We start from the raw sequence: 19,962 nt of genomic DNA on the forward strand, positions 1-19,962 counted from the left end.
TGAGGTGACACCTCCTTCCCCAAAGATCTTTTGATTAAAAATGTGCATCCCAGCCCGGAGGCTGGCACTCTTTTCTTTTTATTGAACCCTTACATTCTGTATCTGTTTCTAGGCAGTGGGGGTTTAGTGGGGGGAGGGGGTTCAGTTCAGGGGGACAGTGACTTGTCCAGGGTCACCTAGCTAGGAAGTATCAGAGGACATGTTTGCACTCAGGTCTTCCTGAATCAAGGTTCTTTAACATTGACCCGACTGGTTGGTTCACACAGCGACTCCCCAGTCCCTCATTCTCGGTGGAGATGGAGGAGCTCCAGCTTCTAACTGGGCTGGCCAGCCCGTCTGAGTGCATGTGTTGGCCGGAAGGGGCAGGGGTTCAGCTCAAGGGAAGAGGGTCAGCTTGAGGCCGGAGGCTCAAGGCCAGCTGCCCTCCTTTCCCCTCCCGCCCCAACCTCCAGCCCTTTTAACAGAGCGCCGGTGCCAGCTCTGGGCAGGAGCCAAGAAGCAGTTGTGCCTGGGCAGGCACCCAGCCCAGCCCGTGGCTCTCACGGGGCACACAGCTGCTCTTTGTCTGTGGGGCTCTTATCTAGCCAGGATCAGGGAGGGGAAACCAAGAGGACAGCCAAAGGACTGGCTCCTGGACCTGATTTCCCTGGAAAGGCCTTAGGCTCTTCCAGGGGCCACCCTCTACCACCCCACCAGAGCTGGACTCCCTGGGACTCAGCTCAGAGCCTTACCTTCAAATCCCTCTTCTAAGGGGACTTCATTCTGAGGTTCTGGTTCCCAAGCTCCATCCCTCCCCCCACTTCCCCTGGGCCAGCAGGGCACAAAGTGTGCTATTCTTTTATACTAATGTACAAGGCAGAGGTGACTTGAATGACCTCCAAGATCCTCCTTAACTGGAAGGTTCCCAAGCTGGGATTAGCAGGTTCTGCCCTCCCACTGTTTGGTACACAGTAGGCACTTAATGCTTCTCCAATTGAATTTCCAGGCTCTGGGATACTTAGGTTCTGCCCTAGCACAGTGCCTGGTATACAGTAGGCACTTAATAAATGTTCGTTGAATTGAACACTCAGGCTCTGTGATGCTCAGATTTGGTTCCAGCACAATGCCTGGACTGAGCTAGTTCTAAGAGAGTGGGGAGTGAGGGACACTGACTGACCTGGCCCTTAATAAATATTGGTGATATACCTGGTACATAGTAGGTGCTTAATGTTTGTTGAATTCTCAGGCTCTGTGATTCCCAGATTCTGCCAAGCCGACCAGCATTTATTAAGCCTTAATATATACCAGGCATGGTCTTAAGCGCTGGGGATAGGAAGAAAGGGAGTGAAACCAGCCTCTGACCACAAATAGACATTGTAATAAGAGGAGGCAGGTAAACAAAAGAGATACAAATCAGGAGATACTAGATGTATACAAAGTAGTTGGAAGGGCCCAGGAAAGGCAAACATATTAGCACAGTGTCTGGGAGACAATGCACACTTAATGCATATTTCCTTCCATTCTCAGGCTCTGGGGACAATTTCTCCCTAGAGAGATCTCCCTCCCTTTGGTTTTCTTCTCTCCCTCCTCCTGTCTTCGAGGGAAGGAGGAAAAGGAGAATGTCTTAAAATGGCCACAGCACTCTCTACTTCCCTGGGCCCTCTTTTCCCAAGATCTCACTGGATCCTGAAACACTCTTAAGAAGGTAAGGAGGGTACCTGGGTCCCTTGCGGAAAGGGAGAGAGACAGACACAGAGACAAAGGAAAAAGGAGAGGGAGAGAGGGGAACAGAGAAGGGGGGAGGTGAGAAAAATAGAAGAGAGGCAGTAAGAGATAAAAAAGAGGAGGGCAAGTGAGAGAAGATAAAGAAGAGGGAGAGCTAGGGAAGAAAGGAAAAGAAGAGACAGGGAGAAATAGAAAAGAAAGGGGAGATAGGAAGACAGAGAGAAAAGGAAGGGATAGACTGGAGGTGCACAGAGAAACTGAGACCCAAAAGCTAAGTGATGTGTGCCCAGGTCAGTCAGTGTCCCTCACTCCCCACTCTCTTAGAACTAGCTCAGTCCCTAATTCTGACCCAACCAGGGCTTGTTGGTACCCGTCTCAGGAGAAAGGAAAGCTGCCTCCTCCTCTCATCTAATCTGCTGGATCTTCTCTTTCTCTCCTTCCTCCTTCTCCCTTCAATCTAGTCAAAGTTCCTCTCCCCTCAGGATTCGCAGAAAGTAAAAGGGGAGTCATTGCTAGCTGGGTGATTGTGTGTAAATCTCAGAACTTTTCTGAGAACTCGGTTTCCCCGTATGTTGGGCTGGATGGGACCTTCGGCTCTCCACCCTATGATTTCAAGGTGAAGAAGTAGTAACTGAACCCCAGCTTCCTGTCCTTCCCCTCCAGTGAACCCTTCTAGGAGAGGCAGTGGTTTCCCCAAGGTCGAAAGTAGACTTGATGGAGCTAAACTGACCTAGCTCAGGACCCCCGCAAAGTCTGAGAGGGATCTTCGAAGATGCAGGGGCGCTTCCCTGGCTTGGGAGGGCTCAGTGGCAGCGGATTATCCGCCTCCGAGGGCAGGCAGGGCCATGGGTCTGAGTGGACCCTGGATGGGCAGGGACTGCATGGACAGCTGGAGCTGGACGGACCCCGGACAGGGAGGTCTTGGACAGACGACTTGAGGATGAACATCAGAGCCTGGGCAAGGGGTAGGACGAACCCCGGAGGGGCAGGGGCTGTGCGGACCTCGGACCCGCAAGGACTGAACGAACCCCGGGTGACTGAGGCTGGGCGGACCTTGGTCGGGCTGAGGGTCTAAGCGTTAGAGCCCGGGCAGGGGGCCTGAGTCCTCTCTGCCCCTCCCAGGCTCTGTGCCTTAAGTTTTCCCAATCATATATCGTCCCTCTATTGGAAGGCCGAGGGAAAACCTCACTGGGAGCTCTGTTTTTTCCAGGCTGACCACAGACCCTTCTCCAGGTGCCTCCAGACGGTTTCCCCACAGCTCGCAACGTGGCCCTTTAAATCCTATTTTATTCGACTCTTTCGGTACTCGATTGGCTTAGTCAAGCTGTAGATAGGGAAGAGCTAGCTCCTCCCTTCTCTGGAATCCACCGTACGGGCTATTGCTCTAGCCTTACGGGTCGATGCAGGCGCATAACAAACTCTGCCAGAGGGCGGTGGAGCTCTGCCTGGCAGGATCCTGGTTGGACAGGCTTGTGGACTATCAGGACCAATGAAATGGCGGGATTGAGAGGCGGGACCGGGCTGGCCGTTGCCAAAGGCAACCTTAAGGGGCGGGAACTTAATCGGACGGAAATGAGGCGGGATCTGGGCCGGAAGCAGGAAGTAAGCTGAGGGCGCAGGACGCGGCGGCAGCTGGTCCCTGTCCGCGGTCCCGGTCTCACTCCAGTCCCGAGGCACCATGGAGAAGCTGCGGCTCCTGGGCCTGCGCTACCAGGAGTACGTGACCCGCCATCCGGCCGCCACGGCCCAGTTGGAGACGGCCGTGCGGGGCCTCAGCTACCTGCTGGCAGGTACCTCTCTGACCTCTGACCCCGGAGTGGGGTATGTGGCCTTAGGACCCCCTGGAGTCAGAGACAGAGACCTCCCTCCCCCAGCAGGGCGAGACCTTCAAGAGACAACCCGCCCCCGAAAGACAGACCCCCCCTTCTGAGTCAAAGACCCTCCACAGAGCCAGAGATCCCCCCAAGAAACATCCCCAGAGACAGATCTCAAGAAACCGTGAAATTCTTATACTGAGAGAACTAAAAGGATTGAGACAGACCCCACACACATCATACTGAGACAGACCCTCCCCAGACTGAGAGACAGAACCTGAGAGATGGAGATCCCCAGAGACTTAGACTCCCCCAGACCGAGAACCTCCCTAGACTGGAAGACAGAGACTCCACCCCCCCACCCCCCCTGCATTGAGAAGAAGTCATCAAGACTGAGACATCGACCACACTAGACTACAAGATAGAGACTCCCTGAGATAGACAACCCCCACTGAGAAGAGACTAGCTAAGACTGAAAGATATCAGGCCCTCCCAGAGAGAGACCTCCCCCAGAGACTGAGAGGCTCTGAGATTAACATAGAGATTCTAAGACTGAGAGACAGAGACACCCCCCTCCTCAGGAATCTCAGATTCAGAAATATCCTCTAAAGAGACTCACATTCAGAGATCCCTCGGGGAGCCCAAGAGATAGAGACCTCCCAGAGACTCCTGGATTCAAAGCACCCTACTCCTCCCCCAAGAGATTTAGAGACTTGGCTCTGGGCCTCTCCCCTGACTGTGCTGCGGGGGTGACTATGGACAAGCCCCTTCATGTCTGGGCCTTGTCCTTCTCTGTAGAAGGAGGGCCCTTGTGTTCTGAGCCCCACTGGGTAGAGGGAGCCCCCCCTCCCCCAATCCTGTGCTACTTCTTTCTTTCCCAGGTCGATTTGCTGATTCCCACGAGCTCTCAGAACTGGGTGTGTATGGGGCAGGGTGTAGATCTAGACAGGGTGTAGACCCGGGGTGGGGGGGGTTGCCCAAAGAGGGTGGTGTGCTTCATGGGAAGCCAGGAGGTGGAAGAACAGGTTGGCGCTAGCCCAGCTGGGTTGGGGGTGTGCTTGTGCTTGGGGCTCTGGGGAGAAGGGGAAGGGAGGCTTTCCTCACTTGCTGCCTCTGGTGCTTCCCAGTGTACTCGGCTTCCAACCTGCTGGTACTCCTGAACGATGGCATCCTGAGGAAGGAGCTTAGGCAGAGCCTGCCTGTGGTAAGGGACTAGGGAGGGCCCCAGGGTGGAGGGGCAGGAGGTGCATATCTGGACCACCAGGCCCCTCTAACCCCCTTCTTTCTCATAGTCTCTGTCCCAGCAGAAGTTGCTGACATGGCTGAGTGTGTTGGAGTGTGTGGAAGTGTTCATGGAGATGGGGGCTGCCAAGGTGTGGGGAGAAATGGGCCGTTGGCTCATCATCGTCCTCATCCAATTGGCTAAGTATGTTGGAGGGTGGGCGGGAGGGGGGGGGGAGATGACCCAAGGCCCTCTGACAAGCACCCCCACCAAGGCTTCTGTCCCCACAGGGCTGTGCTTCGGATTCTCCTGCTGCTCTGGTACAAGGCTGGCCTGCAGACCTCACCCCCCATTGTGCCACTTGATCGGGAGATGCAGCTTCATTCCCAAGGTGAATCTCCCTAAGCAGGAGCTCTATTCTCCAGGTGACCTTGAGCCATTCACCTGGATTTTCTGGATTTTCCTCCTGGGTAAAATGAGAAAATGGGACTAGATGATTCCTAAGGGCCCTTAGCTTTCCTTCTTTGTTCTTAAAAAGACCCTTGAGAGATAGGGAATAGCAGAAGCTTAATAAATAACAGCAAACATTTATTGAACACTTCCTGCATGCCAGACACTGTGCTAAGTGCTTTACAATTATTATCTATTTCAGTTCTCACAGCAACCCTGGGAGGTAGGTGCTACTGTTGTTATTCCTGTTTTACAATTGAGGAAACTGAGGCAAACAGAGTTGAAGGGACTTGCCCAGGGTCACACAACTAGGAAATGTCTGAGTTCAGATTTGAATTTGGGTCTTCCTGACTCAGAGACCAGGCTCCCTCCCTTACAACATTCATGTAGCCTTTTGGTGGAAGCCCAGTGTTGTATATGGCAGAGTTTTCCAGGGACAATGAGTCACTATCATAGCTCTACCAACCCTTTGCAAAAGAAAATGGGTTGGGGGACACTGAAGTGACTAAGTGGATTAAGAGCCAAACCCAGAGACAGGAGGTCCTGGGTCCAAATCTGGTCTCAGATATATCCCGTTTGATTTACCCCCCATTGCCTAACCCTTGGTCTTCTGCCTTGGAATCAATTCTTAGTATTGAATTGATTCTAAGACCGAAGGTAAGAGTTTTAACTAAATAGAAGAAAATGGGTTATCAGGTGAAGAGCTTGGCAGATGCTCTCCTGGGTAATTAGTGCTGGCAATGGCAAGGAAGCAAGGCCAAGTAGAGCCAGGAGGCATGGTGGCCAGGCATTGATATCTGTCAGATAGATATGCACTGTGCTAGTCCCCTTCTCTCAGCAGAGAAACAGAAGCCAAATCTGAATGGGTTTGCTCTTCCCTTGCTGTGACTGTCCATGTGCTGTAGTGGCCCTCATCCTTCTCGGGCCCTCAGCCTCCTTGAGGATACAGAGACTGCTGAAAACAAGATCCAGGCCCTCTGTGTTATTCTGCCCCTGTTCCATCCCAGCCCCTGCTGAGTGTCAGCAGAACAGATGCCATCTGGGAGACCAGCTACATTTTCACCTTTGCCTTCTTCTGGCTGCCTTTGCTTCCCTTTTCTCACCTTGAGCACTGACTCAGGTTCAAGTTGGTGGGTGAGTTCCCTAAACCCCTGTGTTTGAGACCATGCCCATCTTCTCTTTCCTTCTAATTGGAATTGTTTCCTTGTTCCTCCAGAAATTCATGCTGGAGGGGGCAGCTGGGTGGCTCAGTGGATTGTGAGCCAAGCCCAGAGACAGGAGGTCCTGGGTTCAAATTTGGTCTCAGTCATTTTCTTATCTGTGTGACCCTGGGCAAGTCACTTAACCCCTTTTGCCTAGCCCTTACCACTCTTCACAGAAGGTAGGGGTTTTAAAAAAAAGAAAAGAAACTCATGCTGGAGAGGTTTTCCTCTCACCTAGGCTGTTTTCCTCTGGAGAATTTTAGTCCACAGGATCCTGCCTGTCCTTCCCCTGAGCCTGTGGCCATCTGCTGCCCCTAGACTGAAGCCACCTGACAGGCTGTGCCAGCTTTCCTTGCCTTTCCTAAGGATCTACAGGATGGGGGTCATTTAGCTCCCTCCCCAGAGGACCAAGTTGGTGTTATCAGCATTGGCATTCAGTGGATACTCCCCCCTCACAGCGCAGATGCCTTTTGGATGCCATTGGGGTCCTTATCGAGAATTGGGTTTAGTCCTTAGGCAGTGGCAGAGTACATGTTGCTGTCATGCTCTGTCAGTCTTCGGGCATTTGTTAAGGGACTACTGTGTGCTAAATCCTGGGGAGACCAAAAAAGACAGCAGTATGCCCTCTAGGAACTCAGGAGAGAGCAGAAGGTGGCTTGCAGCTGGCCCAGGGCTTCCTGCAGATAGGGGCATTGGAGCCGAGTGTGGAAGGGAGAGTCCCTGGCCTTGAGGGATGCCCAGGGAGTACAGAGGCCCAGAGGGAGGAGGCTGGGGGTCCTGTATGAGGACTTGTCTGCATCCCAGAGCTGAGAAGGGAGTTTAGTAGAAATGGACTGGAAAGGTAGGAAGGGGCTAGGCTGGAAGGACCTCAAAAAGCCAGAGAGAGTTCTTGTGGTAACAAGGAATCAGAGACTTGATGGATATGCTGTGTGACTTCTGTCTCTGGGATACCAACTGCCCTGCTCCTTTGGCCTCTTTCCTTTCCTAGGTGGTGAGCACAATTTGGGCAGCCAGGACCGGCCCTATGTGGGGAAGAGGTCCAACCGGGTGGTGCGATCCCTGCAGAGCAGTAAGCATGGGCTGATGGAATGGGGAAGGGACATATGGTCACTCACTGGGCTTTAATTCCACAGGGACCCCCTCCCCCCTTGTTCGCCCCCTAGGTAGCCACTTCCCTCTCTTCTTACGGGTCTGACTCTGCCTTCCAGCACCATCCTTGCACTCAAGGCACTGGGGAGTCCCCCAGCAGCAAGAGGGGAGACTCTCCCATCGAGGGGAGGAGCTGGAGGCTGGCCCCACTCCCCTGGGGCTACAGGAGACCATTGCTGAATCCGTGTACATAGCCCGACCCTTGCTGCACTGTATCTGCCGGAACCTAGGCTGTGGTCGGGGGAGGAGAGACTGAGGATGGAGGGGGTGGAGGGTGGTGGTGCTGGGCCCACTCTGTCCAAGAGGACCTTGACCCTTTCACTGTCAGTGCTGAGTTTGGGCCTGTGGGGTCAGCGGTCCTGGAAGCCTTGGCTCCTCTCTGCCATCTTGGATGTGACCAGGTGAGTGTGTGCATGGCTGGGGCTTGAACCTTCACAGCCAAAGGGATCTCAGAGGCACCGTGCTGCCAGATGGCACAGTGGATAGAAGTCAGGAAAACCAGAGTTCAAATCTAACCCATTTCCTCTGCCAGCCTTGGCAAGTCATTTACCCTCTACCTCATTTTCCTCATCTGTAAAATGGGGCTAATGACAGCACCTTCTTCTCAGAGTTGTGGTGAGAATTAAAGGAGATAATTTAATAAATTTAGTGCAGCACCTGGCACACAGTAGGCACTATGAAGCTGCTTTCTCCTTCCCTTTCCTCTCCCTCCCCCTCTGTCAATGTGCTTGCCCCCTTCCAAGGGCTCTCTGCCACATAACTCCAAGAGTGCTCATACCTTAGCCTTTTGTTCAAGGCTTTTAATGAGCTGGAAATCAATCCTGATTGGAGGCTGCCTCTTCTTTGGGACAACTCTGGCTATAAAGAGACCTTTCTTTCCTGTAAGTCTAAATCTGCCTCTTTGCAGTTCCTTCTCATTACTTTTAGCTCAACTCTCAGGGTTGGACCAAAAAAGGTATCTGTGCCCCTTGCCCAGAGTGAGGGTGCTGGGGCAGGAGCAAGGACGACAGCCTCCTGGTTGATGGCCAGGCTGCCATCAGCACACACACAGGGTGAGGCAGCAAACGGGTAGCATAGAACTGAGATGGCTTGTGGGCATCCTGGGCACAGTTCATTAATGTCCCTGGGCCTCAGTCTCATCATCACCTTTCAATTAAGGTTATTCTTGGACCAGAAAGCCTTTTAGATCCCTCCCAGCTTTAGATCTATGAACAGGAGTTGTAGAACCTGGCTACTCATCCAAGTACTTAAGATGACTCTGTGGCCATGGACAAGTTGTCCTCCTGCCTCAGTTTCCTCATTCACAAAAGAGAGTAATCATGCATGCATTAACCATCTCCTCCCAGGGCTACTATGTGTCTCAGGGTCAGTACTTTAGAAACCCTTGGAGAGCTCCAGGGCCTCCTTACCTGGCTGCCTCCTCCCACTTCCTCAGTAGAGTTATCCTCTCATGGACCTTGATGGGGGTGCTTGGAAGAGGAAGAAAGGGGCTCCACAGAGACCTCCCTCCCCCATCTTCCTTCACATCAACAAATGCTTCTCCAATGCCTACTCAGAACTTCACCTTGGCTAGGCACTGGGGAGACACAGAGGAGAAAAACAAAATCTTTGCCCTTCATGAACTTCCATACAGCCATGGGGGTGGGATTGGGAAGGCAGCAAGAGATGGCAAGTACAAGCAAAGACATTCAGGCAGCAGACAGAGGGGCCAGGCCAGGGGTGCCAACTGGGTGCCAGGCCCTGGGGTACAGAGGCAGAAATGGAAATGGCCCCCTGCCCCCTGAGAGCTTCACTGAGTTGCCTTTAGACTAAAACTCTGACAGAAGAGGGTGGTTTCATTTGGGTATTCACTTAGCACAGTGGCTAGCACACAGTAGGAGCTCAATGAGGGCTTGGTTATTGAAGAAAGTTTTGACTAGGGGAAATAAGAGATGTAGACATAAGGAATGGCCTCCTCTGCATGTTTGGGCCCTCAACCCTGCCCCCTTCTCCCTTCCACCCACAGCCTAAGTCTGCTGAGTGACAAAAAAGGGCTGACTCGGCGAGAGCGCCTGGAGCTCCGGCGTCGGACCATCCTGCTGCTTTACTACCTGCTGCGTTCCCCCTTCTATGACCGTTTCTCTGAGTAAGGGATTCCTGGGAGATTGGCTGGGTGGGACCTGGAATGGTAGAACTCTCCCCTGAGGGACCAGTGTGGACTCCCAGAGAACTGGGCCACCAGCCCATGAATGTCCAGGAGGAGGGAGCCAGAGCAGGTTCCCCAGGAGGATCACCAGGGAAGCATATCAGGAAAGCAAAGGAAAGCCAAAGGCTTTGGTTCTTAAGCACTATTGGAAAAGAGAAGTGGAGCCAGGGGAAGACTGCTGCTCTGATGCCTGGCAGCAGTGAAAAGTCAGGGCTGTTCAGTTCTAATTTAGCTTGCTTTCTTTGTCAAGGAAAGTGACCTTTGGATTGGGAAGGACAGGGCAAAATGAGCTCAATAGGGAGCCGAGACCAAATATCAATAAGGAGGTAAGAAGAGTGCTTCGAGCTGCTCTAAGGGAATTAAAGCCACCAGCTCAGATGAACCACATCCTCCCCAGGCCCTAAGAGCTTTCATTTGTGGCAGCCAAGACCTGGCCTGGGATATCTGAACAGGCATACAGTGTGGTTGTGGTGCTGCATGCTGGGGATGGGTACTATTTATTTTAAAATGGAGAGAAGTGAGTCAGTCAGCTGGAGGCCAGAGAATTTGATCTGACTTCCTGGCAAAATTCTAGAAGCTGTTAAAAGAGCCTGGGAGGGACAAGTGGATCTGAAGAATGCATTCATTTTGATCAAACTCGATTGTTCCTACTTTTTTTGTGTGAACCCTGGGGGGATTGCCTATGGTAACACGCTGCATGATGGTATAGTTAGATTCATTTAGAACTGGTTTCATTGCCAGATCAGAGATGGTTATGTCCTGGCACTGGTGGGCATGAGTGCAAGGCTCGGGTGACATGGGTGTCAGACTTGCTGAGGACTCAGAGCTGGGGAAGATGGTTCAGACACGCTGGATCTGAAAGTGTTGCTGTAGGCTAGGACATTGAGGAAAGACAAAGGCCAAAGTTCACCCTTGGGCTCCCCACATCAATTTCACAAAGGCAAGTTAGCCCAGGAGATAGTTCATCAGAAAACATCTTGGAAACTTTAGCAGACTGCACCCTCAGCATGGTCCACAGACACCCCACAAATCTCCCGTAATCTTGGGCTGCACTGGAAGATGACACACCTCTGGAAATAAGGAGGCAATAAGCCCTCTGTATGCTCATCCAGTGGGTCAGATCACACTAGGGGACTTGCTCAGGATGTCATTAAACTGGAGAGGGTCCAGAGAGGGCATCCAGGCTAAAGTGGAAAGGCTGTGAGTCCATGCCGTATGAGGACAGTTGAAGAAAACTGTCTTCTTGTATCTGAAGGGCTCATTAGTTGTTTGGCCCTGGAGCCATGAATAAAAAGGGCTGGGTCTTACAGAACATCCTCCTCCCAGTAGCAGCTGTCCAGCAATGGGATGAGCTGTCTAGGGAGGGAATGGGATCCTTCTCCTTGGCATCTTCCAGGAGAGGATGTTTAGCCTCCTAGTGGCCATTCCTGTTCATATCTGGGTTTGGCATGATCACTTCTCAGGGCCCCTCTAGCACTGAAATGTGATTCCTTCCTTCCCTCATTTCTTCAGTGGCTAAAGCAGGTGGTGTGGATCTTAATTTCTGAGGACACTATGGGAGAAACTGTTCAGTAGCATAATATCCCCAAAAGACCCCTGGCCTGGGTTCAACCTCACTGTGCCACTGACTCTATGAGACCCTGGGCACAGCATGGCACTTTTTAATTTTATTTTATTTTGAACCCATACCTTCCATCTTAGAATCAGTACTATATTTCAGTTCTAAGGCAGAAGAGTGGTAAGGGCTAGGTAATGGGGGTTAAGTGACTTGCCCAAGATCACCCAGCTAGAACTGTCTTAAGACCAGATTTGAATGCAGGACCTTCTGTCTCTAGGCCAGACTCTCAATCCACTGAGCCACCCAGCTGCCCCTGCATGGCACTTAAAAAATTTGTTATTACTCTGAGGTTCAGATTCCTCATCAGTGAAATGGGAACAATAATAATTCCTGTGCTCTTCCCCCTTCCCCCCCAGTGGGGTGGAGAATACCTTGCACCCACCTTGCACCCCTCAGTTCTGCATCAGCATTGCTGTTGTCAGTCATTGGCCCTATTCCACCAGGCAGCAGTCCCAGCCCTGGCAAGGCTGGCTAATTTCTTTAATTACACCATCACTTCATGATGCTCTAGGGGCTGACCTACCTACCTATCTGCCTACTGTGTGAGACACAGTCCCCCCCTGGTTTTAGGGTTCTAAGGTACCAAAGCCTTTCCTCCCACAACGACCTTGTCTGTCCCACAATGACCTGTGTACCTGTGGTTATGGGGGTGAGTGCTTTGTGCCCAGGTAGAACGGAAGCTTCTGGAGGACCTCAGCATGTGCATCTCTGCCACCTAGCACCCTACTATTCTAAAATATAAATACAAAAATTAGAAATTGTACCTTCCCTCTAGAACCTTTCATTTTACTGCAGGAAACAACTTATACATAGATAAATACAACATAGATACAGAATGATTTGCCAGGGTAGGAGGAGAGAACAAAGAATGAGAGGGACTCAAGAAGAGCCTAGTGAAGGAGGCAGCATCAGAGCTGAGCCTGGAAAGGAGCTAGAAATTCTAATGGTGGAAATTAGGAGAAGGGCAGTTCAGGCCAGAGGGACAGCCTGTGCAAAGGTTTGGGAGCAGGAGAGAGAACAAGTCAAAAGACCAGCATATCAGGTCAGAAAGTAATGGAAAATAGCTGTGGAATGATAAGGCAGAGCCATATTGTGAGAGAAAGAGTTTAACATTTATACTAGACTCAAGTAGAACCACTGAATCTTCATGAGCAGCAGTGAAATGGTCAGTCTTGGGCTTTGAGAAGCTCATTTAGGCCATTGAATGGTGGGTGCTTTGGAGGGGGCATAGAGACCAGCAGGGAGTCCGTCATGAGGGCCTGGGTGAAAGGTGATAGGTGTGGACCAAGTGAGTTTGGAGAAGGGAATGGTTGTGAGGGATGCTGGGAAGATTGGAATGAGAAGATTGTGCCATCAGTGGCCAATGGGGGTGAAAGGGAGGAAAGAGGCAGGAGTGACTCACTCCTTTAGAGCCCAGACAACTGGAAAGGTAGTGGAACTCTTGACAGAGACTGGGAATCTAAGAAGAGAGGTAGGTTGGGATGAGGGGGCGGGGGGATGAGTTCTGTTTTTGGACACTCCGAGTTTGGGATCCCAGTGGGAGATAATAGGTGGATAAGTTTGACAGATGGAGTCAGGAGAGAGAAAAAGGGTGGGTTATGTAGTTCTGGGCATCTTCTGCACAGAGATGACCATTGACCCTTTGGGAGCTGATGGGGTCATCTTGTGAGAAAGTTTGGAAAGAGAAGTGGGGGGGGGGGACAACTAGATGGCTCAGTAGATCGAGAGCCTGGCCTGGAGATGGGAGGTCCTGGGTTCCAGTCTGACCTCAGACACTGCCTAGCTGTGAGACCTTGGGTAGGGGTCACTTAACCCCTATTGCCTAGCCCTTAGCACTCTTCTGCCTCAGAGAGGAATATACAGTATTGATTCTAAGATGTAAGGTAATGGCTTTTTTTTTTAAAAAAGGAAAGAAAGAGAAGAGGGCCTAAGACAGATCCTACATAGAGACATGAGTCATGTATGATGGTCTGCCAAAGGAGAATGAGAACGAGGTCAACCAGGTAGGAAAAAGAGGAGAGAGAGCATCCAGGAAAATGAATTGTGGTAACAAGTGCTTGGAGCCAGCAGGGGCCTTCTGAGTCACTTGTCCAACCCTCTCATTTTACCAAAGTCGTATCAGTAATAAGTAGCATAAATAGCATTGCAAAGGTTTGAACTCAGATCCAGCCCTCATTCCTCTGAACCACACTGCCTCCCCTACCTGGTCAGGAAGGATGAAAAATAAGAAGAGTTATTTGGGTTTAGCAGCTAAGAGATTGTTTGGGAAGAGCGGTTTAAACTGAGCAGTGCTGTCAGAATCAAAATTGCAAGGGGTTAAGGAGTGAGTGGGAGGAGAGGAAGTGGAGGTAATGGGTGGAGATGACTTTCTAGTTTGGCTGTGAAGGGCAGGAGAAAAAAGACAGCAGGAATTGATGGCAGGGTCAAATGAAAGAGTTTCAAGGATGAGGGAGTTTGGACATATTAGAAGGCAGCAGGGAAGAAGTCAACAGATGGAAGATCAGAGATTGGTCAGTGGGGAAGTGATGGAAGGGACAGACTCTCATTAGAGATGGGAGGAGAGGATCAGGGGCGGGCCAGGCCTTCTGTCCAAGTAGCCTACCTAAATTTGGAGAATCTTGTCACCCAATTGACCACAGAGTGTTGAATTTTTTGGCCACTGCAGCAACTCTCAAATACCATCTGCCAGTTCATCGAGGGGGTGCCATCTGCATCAGCGGAGGTTGTAGCCACAAGGCTCTTCTGAATACCGGGATGGATTGTGATGAACAAAACTTCAGAAGTGGTCATTATTCTTATGGTTCAGTGGTTATCAACTGGAAAGCATCGGATCAGAATTATTCATAGGAAAGTCTTCTCCAAAGGGGATGAGGAACCTAGCAAATCAAAAGAGGGAGTGGAATGGATTAGGCCTGTGTGGCTCTGGAGGGTAGACCAAGGAGCCCCCTAGGGAGAAGTGATCCGGAGACAGTTAGAGCTCTCCCAAAGTTGACTTACTCAGCCAAGATTGGGTTCATCCTCCTTGGAGGGCTTGAGGCAAAGGGCAGCTGATACTTGTATATGTTATAGTAGGGATGGAGCTGGGGGCTGGGGACAGAGCCTGGCTTTGGTCTTCTCCAGCTCTGAAATTCTAGGATTCTGGATGCAGAGAGAGCAGGTTTCTGGCTGCTCCGACTCATTGGTTGCCATAGCCATAGTCAGTATTTCTTAAGTGCTTGCTGGGCCCAGATAGGTAAGACCAGAGACGGAGCCCCCTAGACCAGCCTATGTGTCACAAGGACAGGGACAGCAGAGTTCCGGGATGGCTCATGGTCAGGGCATCCCCTAGACTGCAGTTTCAGGAGTGTTCATTTGTGGCAGCATTCGCCAAAGGCCTTTCAGCAGACCTTCCTTCTGCAAGGCCAGCATCCCTGCTTAGATATGAAGCCCCCACAGTACAGGGAAGAACATGGTCACTTGGAATCTCATTTCTGCTACTCATGTGACCTAGGGCTACCTCTGTCCACCTCAGTTTTATGATACGGGGACAGTTCTTGAGAGGTAGGCTCAGGTGGATGGAATGGTAGCCCTGCAGTGTGGCTTCACACACTTGCAAGTGCTCTGGTAACCTCGAGCCTTTTATAGGTCAGATCTGAGTGTCCAGATTTCAGTGGGAGATTTCCTGAATCTGTCATTTCCCTTGAAGGGCAGGAATTGAGAATCTCAGATCTGTGGTGGGGTGAGGAGAGGCTTAGGGGCCAAAGTAGAGTGAGAGCCAACAAGGGGACAGGAGAAGCCCCACCCAGGAAGCTGTCCTCAAGTGTAGAGAACCACAGAATCTCAGAATTGGAAGGGACCATCAGGGCCATCTACCTTGGCCAAACATGAATCCCAGGCCAACGCACCAAGCGTTTATCAATGTCCCATTATGCAATGTACCATGGGATATGGGCAAAAGGAAAATCAGGACCTGCCTTCAAAGAGCTTAATTTGTACTAGGGAGATGCTACATGTAAATAAAGAACTTGATATAGATATACTTATATGCATTATATATATATACATATAAACAGAGAAATATATATATATATAATAATTTGAGACAAAAGCACCAACAACCTAATAGTCATCAGAGAAGGCCTCCTGTAAGAAGGAGGCAGAGATGAGGAGGAATGTCCTCTGGCCAGTGCCATCAAGCTCAGATAGAAAAGGAATTGGGGGCAGCTAGGGAGCACAGTAGATAGCCAGCCCTGGACACCAGAGGTCCTGGGTTCAAATCTGTCTTCAGACACTTCCTAGCTATGGGACCTTGGGCAAGTCACTTAACCCCAGTTGCCTAGCCCTTACTGTTCTCTTGTCTTAGAATTCATATTAAGAGAAGGTAGGGGTTTAAAAAAAAGAAAAGGGGTCACTAGTCCATGCATAAGACTGCTTTTTGACTTAGTTTTCAAATGTAAAGTTATGTTTTATTGTGTTTTTACTATTTTGTTCATTATTTCCCAATTATATATTTTTTAAAACCCTTAACTTCTGCCTTAGAATAAATATTTTATATCCATTCCAAGGCAGAAGAGCAGTAAGGGGTAGGTAGGTGATGGAGGTTAAGTGACTTGTCCAAGATCCCACAGCTAGGAAGTGTCTGAGGTCAGATTTGCACCCAGGGCCTCCCATCTCCAGGCCTGTCTCTCAATCCATTGGGCCATCTTCACTAACATTTTAATCAGTTGCTCTTGTGTTCTTTCATTCCTTTCCTTTGAAGAAATGAATGATGCTGCCACACTTGCTAATGTAGATAAAAGGCAAAGTTGAATGCTAATTCCAGGGTAGCCTAGTAGACATCTAGGTACAAAGATGAATCCAGAGCCCAAGGTCATGTTCTCCCCATCCCTCCCCAGCTCCAACCTCTCTCTCTTTCCTCAGCAAGTTCTTTTCTGTTTCCCCAAAGTTATTCTGTATCTTCTGGGATAGGAGTATCCTTGACTGGAGCATTTCCTTCCATAGTCCCCTTTAGCCTGTTCCCTCACTGTCTTTCCATCCAGGGACAGGATCCTCTTCCTGCTGCGGCTGCTGGCCGATTATGTTCCTGGCGTTGGTTTAGTCACCCGTAAGTGTCAGGGGACAAGGGGCAACAAGTCAGGTGCTGTGAACCCAGCCTGGCTGCCCCCAGTAGCTGGCTGCTTTGCTGGGCTCAAGGGAACTGGGAAGCTACCGCTAAGAGGAAGGGGTTCTTGAGTCTGGATCTGCCAAGTGGTGGCTTTTGGGAGACCAGAGGACGTGGGCTCTGATGGCTACAGAGAAGGCCCAGGGATAGAGCCCTGGAATAGGCCAAGTTGGAGTGGGTAGGGTGGCCACCACGGGCAAGGGAAGGGCCCTAAAATAATATTGGCATCCTCCAGGCCCTAACCCCCTCATCCTTTCCCTCTCATTTCAGGGCCACTGATGGACTACTTGCCTGCTTGGCAGAAAATTTATTTCTACAATTGGGGCTGACAGGAGATCCAGGGCTGAGGAGGAGGAGGGCTGCTGAGAGGGTGGGGGGTGTGGGGGCCATGATCTGCTGCAGGTATCAGGCAGCCCATCCCTTCAGCCCCTCAGCTCCTCTGTCCTCTAATAAAACTGGCCCCCGGTGATGCTCCTAAGCGTGTCCCCTCTGTGCTCCCATATTGGGGGGAGCCCAGGCCCCATAGTATTCCTGCCACGATGCCCAAACCAGCCAGCCTTCCGGGGGAGCCAGAGCCAGCCACCTAAGCCACTGGGCTCAATAACAAATGGCTACCTGTTCTACTCAGGACAGCTCCCCAGTATGAGAGGTCACCACTACATCCTGGCTCTGCCCATCTACACTACAGTGATTCTTCTCTTAATGAACTTCCTGGGAATGAAGCTCCATCATGTGCAGTCAGCTTTGTTTAAAAAAAAAAAAAAAAGAACCTCCTAACCTCTGGGAAGCAGAACTGTCACCTTCCAGCCTCAGGACCCCCAACCTTAGGGTCAGGGCTTCCTGTTGAAGGTAAATAGGGAGATCCTTGGGAAAGCCAGGATGTGGCCAGAAGGCATCCTTGGGCCTCCAGGGGCTCCCCTTCTGAGTCTTTAATCTTTCCTTCTCCCCAAGGCCCCACTTTTTGTGATAAACACCAACTGAAACTGGTAGTAGTTCTCAATGACTTGTGTGACACTGTAGGGGGTGTACTTATTTGCAGAGGACATGATTGGGAAGAGTAGCTAACCTGCTGGCCAATCAGAATCTTAGAATCCCTTCAAATGCTTGCACTGAATTCTAAGACGATGCTGTTAAATTTGGATTTAAAGAGCCAGTGGCCCAGATAGGAATCTAGACAGCCTCTCACTTCAGGGATCATTTATTACGCATTGGGGATCATAACCCAAGAGGCCATTGGGGCCAACGCCTTTATTTTACAGATGAGGAAACTGATTGGGAGATCCAGAGACAAAAATAACCTGATCTGTGCCCTTGTGCGGCTTCCACTCCCCAAAGGGGAATTCATCGGCCCTGATACAGTGATTGGGAGAAAATCCCCTGGCTGAGCCAAGGCAAAGATTCTAAATGGCCACAGGCTGGATCAAATGCAGAGCGGTGTTTGTCTGGGACGCAGTTTGGGAAAGGAAATCAAGTGGGAAATACAGATCTCAAGAGCCGAGTCTCTTGTTGATGCTGGGAAGCCACAGAAGGTTTTTTAACAGGGAGGTAACGCATCCAGACCTCTCCCTAAGAGTTTGGCTTAGAAAGGGGACTGACATAGATGGAGATCCATTAGGAATTTAAATTATGCAGGCAAGAGATGGTGAGGACCTGACGCCTCAGCAGTGAAGTCTGCATAAGTGAATAGAAGAGTGTCTTTGCAAACCCCATGGAGGAAAGATTGGCAAGACTGAGTAGTTGATTGGATGAGGGCAGAGGGAGGCGGGACAAGAGGAGGATGCCGTGGAGGTGGTACACTTGGCCAACAAGCAGGTTAGAACTTCCCTCATAAGAAGTAGAAGTTGGGAGCAGAAGCAGGTTAAGGAGAAGAGAATGCATTCTGCTTTGGACATAAACCTCTGGAGTACTCAGGATGGCAGCTGACTGGAATAGTATGTGACTAAATACAAAGGAGGCTGCCTATACAGCATTGGGAAACATTTCCCTGGACTTACTAGAACCTGTGGGAGTTTCTGAGATCTTCACAGGTAAGACTAGAGAGAGGAGTCCAAGGCATACCCCTGGGGAACACTCACACTAATGGGGGCCAAGATGGATGATGCTGAAACCAGAAACTGGAGTGGTCAGATGGACAGAGGATCTAGGGGAGAGTAGTATCAGAGGAGCCAGGCAAAGAGTGCCCAGGAGGAGTGGGTGGTCAGCAATGCCAAAAGATGCTGAGAAAAACATTTCATTTAGCCATTAAGATCCTCAGGGGCTTCAAGAAGCAGTTCTTGTCAAGTGATAGTATCTGGAGCCACAGGGCAAAGGGTTGAGAAATGAGGATGGGAAAGAGCCAGAGGCCACCAGTAGATTTCTTCTAGGACTAAACTATTACAGAGTTTGGCTACAAAAGGAAGGAGAGAGTCTGTGTGCATTTGCTAAGCATTCAGGTGCTAAATGCTTGGAGATCAGTCATTTAAGAAGATGGCAAGCACAAGTCCACAAGGCCTTAACTTGGGCTATTAAGACTAAAACAGACCTAAATGTCTTCAGAGACTTCAAGGAAAGATTCAGCAAACATGTATTGAAGGTGAGAGAGGAAATGATCAATAGGGCAGGCTCTAGGGGAAATGGTATGGGTAAAGGAAAAAAGTAAGGGACAACGAGGAGTGGGGTAGGCCTTGGCAAGCAGAATGTCCATTTGCCTCAGCGGTGGGAGTAGAAGAGGGAGCTCGTGTCAGATGGCATCTATTTTCTTAGTAAAGTAGGAGGTTAGGACATCTGCTAAGAGGAGGATGGAGGCTTGAGAAAAAAAGAAAATTTGGAGAACTACTCAGGGAAGTAAGATAGGAAATAGCAAGTTAGAGCCAAGTGATGATTTTGCTGTGTAGCAGGAAAGGTCCAGTTGAGATTAGATAAACCAGTGGATCCAGTCTGCTAGGTGGCGTCAACTCTTCCAGTCACCTGGGAAGTATGATCAGAGAAGGCAGCTAGTAGGAATTCCTTTTAGGACAAGGGAATTGAGGACATTGTAGTTGAAGTGGGCAACCCTAAGGTCAGGGCTGTGAAGAAAATGGACAAAGGATTTAGTGCTTACTTTGAGCTGAGAAGAGCAACTCGGACAGACAAGGCATCCCTGTTCTTTAGGGACTCAGATGGAAAGACTCCATGGTCCTTGGGGTGCCAAGCATCTTGGTAAACTTTCAATCTGTTGCTGACAGAAAAGTTACACATGAACAGGAGAGGAGGTTTTGGTGAAGGTAAGGAGGAGTAATGATTATTATCAGAGTTTAAAATATGGGTTGGAGATGGCACAATTATAGGTGCTGGTGACATCCATGTGTGGGAATGAATTTGGAGGCCTTGAGAGTTTAAGGTGGTCAAGGAATTGACTGAGGAGGACTGAAGTCGCCTAGAGGGCAAGGATTGTGTTGGAAAGAGACTGAATTAGGAACTGACCTGAAGAAATGAGGAGGGATGTCTTGGAAGACAGAAG

General features: G+C 50.3%; 1 protein-coding gene across 1 annotated transcript; it reads left to right on the forward strand.

Moving 5' to 3' along the window:
* Positions 1–1,450: 1,450 nt before the first annotated feature.
* Positions 1,451–17,473, forward strand: PEX16 (peroxisomal biogenesis factor 16). The gene is made up of 12 exons (XM_016423490.2): positions 1,451–1,684; positions 2,915–3,494; positions 4,400–4,435; positions 4,646–4,722; positions 4,811–4,944; positions 5,031–5,131; positions 7,381–7,461; positions 7,601–7,753; positions 7,870–7,942; positions 9,547–9,666; positions 16,363–16,427; positions 16,755–17,473. Exons 2-12 carry the CDS (start codon positions 3,383–3,385, stop codon positions 16,811–16,813), a joined length of 1,011 nt encoding a protein of 336 aa, XP_016278976.1. The 5' UTR covers positions 1,451–1,684; positions 2,915–3,382; the 3' UTR covers positions 16,814–17,473.
* Positions 17,474–19,962: the final 2,489 nt, after the last annotated feature.

This window comes from Monodelphis domestica, chromosome 6, assembly GCF_027887165.1.
Source record: "Monodelphis domestica isolate mMonDom1 chromosome 6, mMonDom1.pri, whole genome shotgun sequence".
Classification (NCBI taxonomy): Eukaryota; Metazoa; Chordata; class Mammalia; order Didelphimorphia; family Didelphidae; genus Monodelphis; species Monodelphis domestica.